The sequence below is a fragment of the Sinocyclocheilus rhinocerous genome, unplaced genomic scaffold, assembly GCF_001515625.1.
Source record: "Sinocyclocheilus rhinocerous isolate Xijiao unplaced genomic scaffold, SAMN03320098_v1.1 scaffold27, whole genome shotgun sequence".
Classification (NCBI taxonomy): domain Eukaryota; kingdom Metazoa; phylum Chordata; class Actinopteri; order Cypriniformes; family Cyprinidae; genus Sinocyclocheilus; species Sinocyclocheilus rhinocerous.
Window position 1 is genome coordinate 59,878 of NW_015649997.1, and position 12,049 is coordinate 71,926.

At 39.6% G+C, this 12,049-nt stretch overlaps 1 protein-coding gene across 1 annotated transcript in view; it reads left to right on the plus strand.

The window, feature by feature from the left end:
* LOC107710993 (probable tRNA (uracil-O(2)-)-methyltransferase) overlaps positions 1-9,029 on the plus strand; it is a gene marked incomplete at its 5' end in the record, with an annotated part of 52,917 nt that extends 43,888 nt beyond the window's left edge. Inside the window, one exon of the mRNA XM_016515897.1 lies at positions 8,859-9,029. Within this exon, the coding sequence (XP_016371383.1) occupies positions 8,859-9,029 (171 nt within the window). The remainder of the gene's footprint in view (positions 1-8,858) is intronic.
* Between the last annotated feature and the right edge of the window lie 3,020 nt (positions 9,030-12,049).

Here is a 12,049-nt window from a genome sequence, read left to right on the forward strand (position 1 = left end):
AAACAATCAAGATGAAATTGAAGTGCAGACTTTAAGCTTTAATTCAAGGGGTTGAAGAAAAATATAACACAAAAAGCTTAGGAATTACAACCATTTTTATACACAGACCCCCATTTTCAGGGGCTCAAATTTAATTGGACAAATAAATATAATCATAAATAAAATGTTCATTTTAAATATTTTGTTGAGAATCCTTTGTAGGCAATGACTGCCTTAAGTCTGGATCTCATGGACATCACCAAAGATTTCCTCCTTTGTGATGCTTTGCCAGGCCTTTACTGCAGCTGACTTCAGTTGTTGTTTGTTTGTGGGTCTTTCTGTCTTTAGTTTTGTCTTTAGCAAGTGAAATGCATGCTCAGTCGGGTTGAGATCAGGAGATTGGCTTGGCCATTGCAGAATATTCCACTTTTTTTACCTTCAAAAACTCCTGGGTTGCTTTTGCTGCATGTTTTGGGTCATCGTCCATTTGTATTATGAAGCACCGCCCAATCAACTTTGTGTAGGGTGGCCATATGTACCATTTATACTTGACACATCCTGGCCAGGATTTTTATATAGCCTAAAACATCCAAAGTAGTTTGACCAATAACATGCAGGTATTGTACATAATCGACCAATCGTGGTGCGTCAGAAAGTAAGATCTACAGAGAACGCTCAAAGCAATGCAAATACGCGTACGTGTTAGTTCGTTTGTTCAACCTGAAGCGTCGCTGCGCACCGATCATTGTATGACACCAAAGTACTGCGAGAGTGATTCGAATGCACGAGGAGCCGTCTGCTCTGCTCTCTATAGCTCTCGTGAATGTCATACAACGGTTTGTCTGCACAGTGCAAACAGCCAAAACCTGGATATTTTAGGCAATATAGAAATCCTGGCAAGGACGCGTCCCGTAAAAATGGCCCGTATGGTCACCCTAACTTTGCACCATTTGACTAAATCTGGGCAGAGAGTATATCCCTGTACACTTCAGAATTCTTCCGGCTGCTTCTGTCCTCTGTCACATCATCAATAAACACCAGTAACCTAGTGCTACTGGAAGCCATGCATGCTTCACACTGCTCCACCATGTTTCACAGATGATGTTGTATGCTTTGGATCATGAGTTGTTCCAAGCCTTCCCCATGCTTTTTTTCCTTCCAATCATTCGGGTACAGGTTGATCTTAATTTCAGCCATTCAAAGAATGCTTTTCCAGAAGTGGTCTGCACTGTAAATCCTAACTAGTTCAGTTTACTTAAAAAAAAAATAAATAAATAAAAAAAAAATTTTGGAAACCGATTGCCTTATTTTGGCAAAGTAAACTTAAAGGTAAAACTAAAGTTAATTTAATAATCAGTTTAAAGTAAAGAAAGCAAACTCTTCCTGAGTAAATTAAGTAATAAATATCAAGTTAGTTTAATGTCATTTCTAGTTAACATACTCCAGGATATTTACTAATCTTACTTAAGATGTAATAGTAAGATTACTTTATTAATTCCATTTAACTAACAGTGTTATTTTGTGTTCTGCAAACATCTTAAATGCTGTTATTCTCAACATGGATTTAATCTGCCATTTTAAGCTATGGGGACATTACGTGCAATTGGTTTCCACATTTTCTTCAAGTAAAGTGAACGCATTTTTAGTAGTTCAACCAGCATGAAACTTAACACAAGTTAGAATTTCTCAACCATTTATTTTTGTAAAAAAACCCAGCTAGAAAACAAAGAATATCACAATAAAAAAACTAAGCTTTTTTTTTTTTTTACCTATATTCTCATTGAATAAAACAAAATAATGAGAGCAGAAAATTCAGTAATACTTACGAAGCACATACTGTAAAATTCCTCTGGGTCTTCCTCCAGGATGACTGGAAGACCCTGAAGTACTGCAGTGCATGCATCATGAAAAATGAAATGACTATGAAAAAGAAGAGACAGGCTGAGGATAACAATCATAAGCAAATCATGATTTAAAGACGACAGCTATTGATATTCCTATTGATAAAGGAATACCTTTTAATCAACATGATGCTAAATTTTAAAATCCTTTTTTCTAGAAAATTTCAGAAGTGCAGAGTCCGTGTCCAATGCTGCGCAGAACTCAGATCCGAGATATGCGACTGAATTCTGGAAAGATCTAAGAACAAACATGGAGTGGCTATTAACATTCGAAGACAATCCATAAAAACACTCTGGGTTTTGAAAAGGAAAAAAAAAAAAAAAGAGGTTTTGAAGAGGAAAATAAATCTTTCACTGAAAAGTCATCAAGGGCATTAAATACACATTTGTATTAAATTAACAGTCATTGAAAAGACACTGAACTTTTTTGTTACTCCTCAAATGAGTATGCAAATGGGAAAAAAAATCGGACTCATCATATGGCATAGTTAAAGGAATAGTTCACCCAAAAATAAAAATTTGCTGTAAATTTACTCACCCTCAGTCCATCCAAGATGTCGGTGACTATTTTTTTTTCAGGAGAACAGCAAAGAAGATTTTTAGCTGAAACTGTGGCCCTTGGCGATTAATAAAAGGCAAGTCATTTTTGGAGGGGGAAAAAAAAACATATCAAGGAATACAAAACTAATACCTGTTGCTCCTGACGATATATTGAGGTCTTATCAAGCAAAATGATCGGTCTGTGGAAGAAAATGTAATAAATGCTTTTAAGTCTCATTTTCTACATTCATCTTGAATTTATCTAAGTAGATCCTCTCTGCAATGTAAAAACAAATGTAAGTAATGACAGTTTTGTCACAAACATGGTATTTGAAACAAACACATTCTAAAGCATGCTCTTAACTTACATTTCCACTGCACAGCAGTCATCAACTGGTATTCTAAAATAATAATACAAAAAAGTGTTATTCCATCAATCAAAAATCAGTGAACACTGAACAAACAAAACCAAATGCATAGAACAGTTTTTTTTGTCTTATGTAATGTAAATGGAAACATCTGGTATTTTAAAACTAAGACTGTTAACTTATATTTAAATAAGTTTTAATGTTGTATATGCTCTGCTTGAGGAGGTGGGGGTGATGGGGTCTGCTAAAGACACGCTGACAATCTCAGAATGCATGTTTTTTCGTACTGCCTGCAGATTACCGTAATTATCATAATAAGCACACATACTATTTTCGTCACAACCGGCTTGACTGCAGTTTAGCACTCATATTTGCGTTCAAATAGGTCGTGTCAAGTTAAAAGGAGTTAATGCGTCTCTCCCCTCTAAACCTTGCCGCGCCACTGCAAACTTTGCCGGCAAGGCTTTCTCCGCGGCAGGACAGGCAGCTTCAGCACTGCACGTCATGGTGATACTCCAGGTGTATCAGGCCAAACTTCTCAAGTCTCTGGATGAGGGTGGCCCGGACCCTGAAGTCTTCAAAGAGCTCCGTCGCGCCACGGATCTGGCCCTCAGAGCGATGAAAGTTACAGCTCGTGCGATCGGCCGCAACATGGGCAATCTTGTAGTGCTGGATCGTCACCTGTGGCTTACCCTGACTGAGTTGAAAGACTCAGAGAAAACGGCCCTTCTGGACGCACCCGTGAATCCATCAGGTCTCTTTGGAGCTGCGGTGGAGACGTTCACGGAGCGCTTCGTTGAAGCGCAGAAACAGTCTAAGGCCATTAGCCACTTCCTGCCCAAACGCGCCGGTGCGAACCCTCCTGCGCGTTCCCGCTCCTCCTCAGCACAGCGCACGGGAAGACCGCACGCCTCTTCTGCTGCTGTTCGACACGAACATGAGCCGGCGGTGAGGCCAAGACAGCCGTGGCCGAAGCGCCGTCAGGGCTCCAAGAGCCAGAGGCCCCGCCCTGACAGAGGCGGTAGGCCACCGGCTCCAGAATCAAAGCCACGTTCCTGACGCTGTCAATTGGAGGAGGAAAGCTGCACCCAGCGCCGAAGACGAGCCACTGAAGAAGTCTGCTCGCTCCGCTGTGTGTTCACCACGCCCCCCTGTCTGTTGCGGGCGGCAAGAACGATTGTCATGTTTGTGTTTTGACTGTTCCACTATGCAGTGCAATAAAGTAAAAAACGAAACAAAACTCACTTCAGTATCAGGGCAATTTTCCTCCTCTCACTCCCCTCTCCCCCATCACTCGCTCTCACACTCGTGTGGTATTAAACTCCCCACCCCCCAACGGCGAGTTATCCGTCACGATGTGCAGCCCGCCTATCTTCTCGCAAAACGCGCAGTAGAGACAGTGCCCCTTGCAGATCGTGAGAGCGGCTTCTACAGTCGCTATTTTCTGGTGCCAAAGAAAGACTGCGGACTCCGCCCTATCTTGGATTTGAGACAGCTGAATCGCGCGTTTTCGAAGCGCTCGTTCAAAATGATTACACTAAAGCAAATCCTCTCACACAACAGACCGGGAGATTGGTTTATCTCTGTGGATTTAAAGGATGCTTATTTCCACATTCAGGTAGGGGTAGCATTCGAGGGGATAACGTATCAATTCATGGTCCTACCCTTCGGTCTATCCCTGGCCCCTCGTACGTTTACGAAGTGCATGGATGCTGCTCTTTCTCCTCTGAAGCAGAGCGGACGATCTCGACGATTGGCTAGTCTTAGCCCAATCAGAGAGCGCGCTGCTCAGCGACAAGCTCAGACTTCTCGCTCATGTTCAGAGCTTAGGGCTGACTGTGAATATGCAAAAGAGCATGCTGGTACCGAGCCAGAACATCTCCTTTTTAGGAGTAGAGCTGAATTCAATCAATATGCGAGCGCGTCTTTCGGAAGAGCGCACACAAAAACTGATCAGCTCTCTCGCAGTCTTCAGGTTAGGGAACTCTCCCCCGCTGAAATGCTTTCAGAGGGCGCTCGGCCAGATGGCTGCCGCCTCAACAGTGTGCAAATTAGGACTCCTACATATGCGACCGTTTCAGCTCTGGCTGAAAAGTTGCGTGCCACAGAGCGCATGGCGCGCGGGCACCTTACGCATACGAGTAACGCACGACTGCTTGAAAGTGCTGGCCCCTTGGCACGATATGACACTGTATCAACGGGGTGTTCCTATTGGCCAAGTGATCAGGAGAAAGACTGTTATCCAATGCTGCTCTCTTATCAGCTCATCACATTGTTATGATATAGTTCATCACGTCTTTTAGGACTTGATCACCATCATACTCTTATTTGAGCACCGGTTCAGCCGTTGCATCACAACCACTGATTTATATAATGTTCTCAAATATAGATCAGTGATCACAACACACAATTTCGTTGAAATGAACAAACTTCAACTGCTCTATATATGTGATGGCGCCGGCACCGCCGCCATTTCATATTCTCTGTTTTACCAGCGTTAACTCCGCCCTTGGTGTGACGCAGCATCGTCTAGTTGCCGTGCCCCCCCTTGACTTTTACATGGTTTCGACTAGGTCCTGTAGACCTGAGCTGTGTTTAACAAGAGCGCCAATATCATTGCCGCTCTCATTACGGTTTCGTATGTGAAACTTGACATACTTACTCGAGCCAGGCTCCATCGCTGTGACACGGCGAGATTTTATACGTTCCCATAGCCATGTAGAGTGACCGAATCGAAAGGGAACGCTCTCGGTTACTCACGTAACCTCGGTTCCCTGAGATGAGGGAACGAGACATTGCTCTTATTGCCGTGTCACCTAGCTCAGGATCTTAGAATGCCAAGTTGCTTCAGTCAAGATTCTGAATAGATGACGTACAAGCGCTGCTTTATATAGAGTGGGAACCCCTCATATTTCGCGCGCTTGAACGCCATTGGCCAGTTTCACTGGCGTGATTCAATAAGGCTTCAGTAGTATTTGGAGAAAAGGGTAATTCCCATAGCAATGTCTCGTTCCCTCATCTCAGGGAACCGAGGTTACGTGAGTAACCGAGAGCGATTTTACGGATGAAGGCGGTTTAGCTAAAATGTGAGTAACATGAGGAGCTGAAGCGGCTGTAGTGCGCGGATGCCTGCGTTGGGTGGGAGAAACGCTTTTGATGGAGGCGTCTGGGCAAATCTGCAGGAGGTCGTTGATGAGTTTGATTTCCCTTGTTATGAGCTGAAAATGGAGCTGGATTAAGAGGGCCTTGCAGAGCATTGTTCGTTAGAGGAGAAGTGCAGAAGTTCGTCGAGCTGGGATGCTGTTCACAGGACAGGGCGGGGCCGTATGCCGGAAGAATTGACGCTGGGGCGGTCCAATGAGTGCTGCTTATATAGGTTCGTAATGATGATTGACAGGCCTGAATGATTAGGCTCCTCCCGAACCTACGTTTGGAACTTCATTTATGGAGTTGTTGCCCTGCATTGTATTTGTCAAAAGTCAACTGTATGAAATGTAAGATGACGTACAGGTCTGGGGCGGGGCCAGTGCGTTAACTGCATTAAAATAGTTTTATCGCGTTATTTTTTCATAACTAATTAACACGTTAAACTGACAGCCCTACAATATAGCCATTTTTATTTTATCTTTGTTATTAAAAATAAGAACAAGGATGCAAATAAACAATAGTTTAATCAAGAGCAGAGAGTGATTCCCTCTTTTCTTTTAATGTTTGATTAACATTGAGACAGATCTGTATTAAGACCTACTGTAATGCATGGATCTAATATAATGTTACTAGAGCTGTGACGGTCGCCGTGACAACCGCAGTGGTCGGTTGCCACCGCAGGTGGTCTATTGCCACCGGCGGTAGTGCACGTGACGGCACACAATCTATAACAAATATAATACAAAGCTTTGTATACAAGTGTAATAACAGTAACAGTTGTTGTTTTATTTAGACTATAAGTCTGTTAATTCACAAATTACCTCAAATGCCATACGGCGTTTCCTTTAGATCATGCTTTAGATTTGCAGGTTTGAGTGCAGGGAAATACAGTTTATTCTGCATTCAGCAAATTAATTTTGTTTTGGGCGATGGACCTTGTTGGAAACCAAATAATACATCGCCGATCCGGAGCCATCTCCATTCATGTCACCCATCCGCATTCGTACAAGTGTCTTCAAGTTCCCGTGATCGCAAACGCCCGGCTGGTCAGGTTTGTATTGGTGAGGCTTTCTCCAAACTGGCCAAATACAAACGAGACAGCGGTAAATATATAATTAATATAAATTATATATATATAACAACACCGTGCCACCGACGGTAGTTGGTCCATTACGACCGTGGTGGTAAAAACCTGCCACCGTCACAGCCCTAAATGTTACACATCAGATTTTCCCCCAATCATTAACTAAACGTTCATATAAGACATAACAGATAATATTTGTGTGAATCTCGCCAAGACATATTTCACAATAATGTACTTTATAGGGAGATTGCGTGCTCTCAGAGAGGCCTGTCTTATACACACACTTTGCAAATGTCAGTCATCACGATCGTTTTGTTTTTGCGATTCCTATTCCACAGAGAGCGTGTGCAGACCAGGAGTTAACGAGCCCGCTTGCTTGGTGGCGGAACAGTGTGCCGTGTCTACAGTACACCCGGACAGTTGTCACGCAGCGTCGCAACACAACAGGTTGAGTCTGTCTACAGGACATTTGAACTTTGTGTCAGTACATCATAAATAGGATGAGGCATCAGTTTATTGTCGGGGATTTGTCGTGTCATGTCGCACCACATCCAGTGTAGACAACATCACTGATTATAATGATATATATATATATATATATATATATATATAGTTTCATATAGAATTTTTATATATATAATTAATATAAATTATATATATATAACAACACCGTGCCACCGACGGTAGTTGGTCCATTACGACCGTGGTGGTAAAAACCTGCCACCGTCACAGCCCTAAATGTTACACATCAGATTTTCCCCCAATCATTAACTAAACGTTCATATAAGACATAACAGATAATATTTGTGTGAATCTCGCCAAGACATATTTCACAATAATGTACTTTATAGGGAGATTGCGTGCTCTCAGAGAGGCCTGTCTTATACACACACTTTGCAAATGTCAGTCATCACGATCGTTTTGTTTTCATCAGCATGGGTTTGAAAATCATATTTCCATAAATAGGATGAGGCATCAGTTTATTGTCGGGGATTTGTCGTGTCATGTCGCACCACATCCAGTGTAGACAACATCACTGATTATAATGGGTTATAGGCTATAGCCTATTTTGTCGTGCCGCGCCGCTCTCGTCCGGTGTAGACGGTGTATTTAACGTTTTTATTTAAGGCTATTTTCTTATTTAACTATTTATTTTCTTTGATATTTATTTTAGTGTTTTGCAGGCTGCGTGTTCACTGACGGAAATCATATTTCACTGGTTTGGACTCATGTCATTAAGAATTCAATATGAATATTCACAAAGCATATTAACAAAAAGCCTACAACTTGTGATGAGAAGCAGCAGCAGTCCAGAAGTGAGCAGAGAAAAAGGTACTACTCTCAGAAAACGTACAAATAAACATAATTTTAGATGTTTAATTACTATTTGGAGCATTGGGAATGCTAGAAGAGGGCTTAATGAACTCATTTTTGTGAAAACCTCAAATTCGACCAAAACTGACATTTTTCACTACTTTTGCCTGTAGCTCAAAATTAGACCGTGCACATTCCAACTCATTTTGCCAAAACGGGTCTCAATTTGTCATCAACAGAGTTTAATTCGAATGTGCCCTGTGTGTAACTATTATCTTGCAGACTCTCTATCCACTTTGTAATTACCGTCTTGAACTGCACATCCATTAGAACTATCGCCTTAAATTGTGCTTGCATTTTATGGTTATCAAAAGACATTTAATCCCCTCACTACATGGTTTATAAAACTTTAACTTGGTAATGGACTTCAGGTTGTTGATCATTTACATACTGTCACCAATACCAGTTTCATTACACTTTCATCCAATGATAATGAGATGCAGCGGGTGATCTCATCTATTTCAGGAAAATGCCATCACACCCAGCAATGACTTCCTCTTCCCCACCACGGACTGGCTGATTGGAAACCACTCAGATGAGCTTACACCATGGATCCCTGTAATAGCAGCCAGGCAAGTCATCAGCATAGGACATTTAGTCCAAGTGTTGAGAAAATACCTGTTCTCTTGTAAATGAAACTGGAGTATTCAGCTTTTCCATCACAGGAATACATTTTAAAATACATATTTTAAATTGTAATAATGTTTAACAGTATTATTACAGTTTTTACTGCAGTTATGATCAAATACATGCAGACTTGGTGAGTGAGATATATATACAGTGCTCTCCATGAGTATTGGAACAGTAAAGACAAAATTGCTTTGTTTGCTGTGGAGTCAAGACATTTGCAAATATGATTAAAAGATGAATATGAGACAAAACTACAGAATGTCACATTTTATTATTAGCTGTTTCAACACATACATGTTTTACCATATAAAAAGGACAGCACTTTTAGAGAGAGTCCCACTATCTGATGTGAGCATAAGTATTTGGGACAGATGAACTTAAGGCAGATGTAAAAGATTAAAAGCTATTATTTTGTTGCAGATCTCTTGCTCGCAATCACAGCAGTGAGTCTGTGACCCATAGACATCACCAGACTCTTATCAGGGTCTTATCCTTTGAAATGCTTTTCCCAGCCTTTAATGCAGCCAATTCCAACTGTTGCTTGTTTTGGGGAGTTTTTGACTTTAGTCTCCTCTTCAGCTGGTGAAATTAATGTTCAATCAGATTTAAATCTGGAGATTGATTTGGGCAATCTGAGACTTTCCATTTCTTTGCCCTGATAAACTCCTTGACTGAACTGGCAGGGTGTTTTGGGTCATTGTCCTGATGCAATATGAAGCGCTTTCTGATGAGTCTGGTGGCATTTTCTTAAATATTGGTAGCCAAGATGGTTTTGTACCCTTCCAAATTCATTCTGCTGCTGTTATCATACATTAAGTCGTCATTAAATTTGAGAGAGCCTGTTTCAGAGACAGCCATGCATGCCCATGCCATGACACCACCTCCACCATGCTTTACACATGAGGCTGTATGCTTAGGATTATTTGCAGTTCCCTTTTTTCTCCACACTTTTGTTTTCCCATCACTTAAATAAAGGATAATCTTTGTCTCATCTGTCCATAAAACTCTTTTCCAAAACTCTACTGGCTTTTGCAAACTCTAATCGTGCCTTTCTATTTTTGGTGCTGATCAGAGGTTTGTATCTTGCTGTGTAGCATCTGTAACTCTGTGTCAAAGTCTCCAGCGGACAGTAGATTGTAGAGAGTAGATTCACTCCAGCTTTCTGGAGGTTGTTGGTGATTTTACAGACACGTATTTTAGGGTTCTTTTTCACAGCTATTATGATTTGCCTGTCATCAACTGCTGTTGTTTTCCTCAGCCGATCAGGACGTTGTTGGTTGCTGATGTTGCCGGTGGTTTCCAAACTCTTGATTTCTCCATGTCCTTTGTTTTTGAATTGATTTCCTCTTTTCTTTTAGCATCCAAATTGCTTGCTTTTCTCTTAAAGTCAGCTCTCTCGTCTTCATCCTGGTTTGTGTGTGTCGTCATCGAATGCAAGACTAAAGGATATGGATATAACTGATATGACACATTCCCTGCTTTTAATATCTGAAGAATTAATGCAACAGGACACAGCTGATTACTTAGAGGGACCTGTGAGGCAACTGTTCCAATACTTATGCTCACATCAGGTAGGGGGATGAAACTCTAAAAGTGCTGATCTTCTTAGTTGGTAAAACATGTATGTGTTGAAACACCCAATAATAAAATGTGACAATTTGTGGTTTTGTCTCATATTCATCTTTTAATCATATTTATATACACACATATTTATATAAATAATCATATACTGTATATACACAGGTGCATCTCAATAAATTAGAATGTCGTGGAAAAGTTCATTTATTTCAGTAATTCAACTCAAATTGTGAAACTCGTGTATTAAATAAATTCAATGCACACAGACGTTCAGAAGTTTGGGATCAGTAAGATTTTTAATATTTTTTACCTAAGTTTCTTGTGCTCATCAAGGCTGTATTTATTTGATCAAAAATACAGAAAAAAACCCTGCTATTTTGTGAAATATTTTGCAATTTAAAATCTTTTAAAATTTCTATTTTAATATACTTTAAAATATCATTTATTCCTGTGATGCAAAGCTGAATTGTCAGCATCATTACTCCAGTCTTCAGTGTCACATGATCCTTCAGAAATCATTCTAATATGCTGATATATTATCAATGTTGGAAACAGTTTTGCTGCTTCATGTTTTTTGGAACCTGTGATACTTTTTACAGGATTCTTTTATGAATATAAATACAAAATAAAAAAACAGCATTTATTCAAAATGGAAATCTTGTGTTACAATAAACACAACTGTTCAAAAGTTTGGAGTCAGTAAATTTTTTTGCTTTCTTTTTTTGAAAGTAATGAATACTTTTATTCAGCAAGGATGTGTTAAATGGATAAAAAAAATGATAGTAAAGACTCATTAGAGTTAGAAAAGATTTTAATTTGAAATAAATGCTGTTCTTTTTAACCTTTTATTCATAAAAGAATCCAGAAAAAAGTATTTCCAAAAAAAAACAAAAAAAAAACTAAGCAGCACAACTGTTTCCAGCACTGATAATAAATCAGCATATTAGAATGATTTCTGAAGGATCATGTGACACTGAAGACTGCAGTAATGATGCTGAAAATTCAGCTTTGATCACAGAAATAAATTATATTTTCAAATATATTAAAACAGAAAACCAATATTAGAAATTGAAATAATATATCACAATATTAGTTTTCTTTCTGTATTTTTGATCAAATAAGTACAGCCTTGATGAGCACAAGAGACTCCATTAAAAAACATTAAAAATCTTACTGATCCCAAACTTTTGAACAGCAGTGTAATACACACACACACACACACACACCATTTATTCAAAATGGAAATCTTGTGTTACAATAAACAATATCATTCAAAAGTTTGGAGTCAGTAAATTTTTTTCTTTCTTTTTTTTAAAAGTAATGAATACTTTTATTCAGCAAGGATGTGTTAAATGGATAAAAAATGATAGTAAAGACTCATTAGAGTTAGAAAAGATTTTAATTTTAAATAAATGCTGTTCTTTTTAACTTTTTATTCATAAAATAAT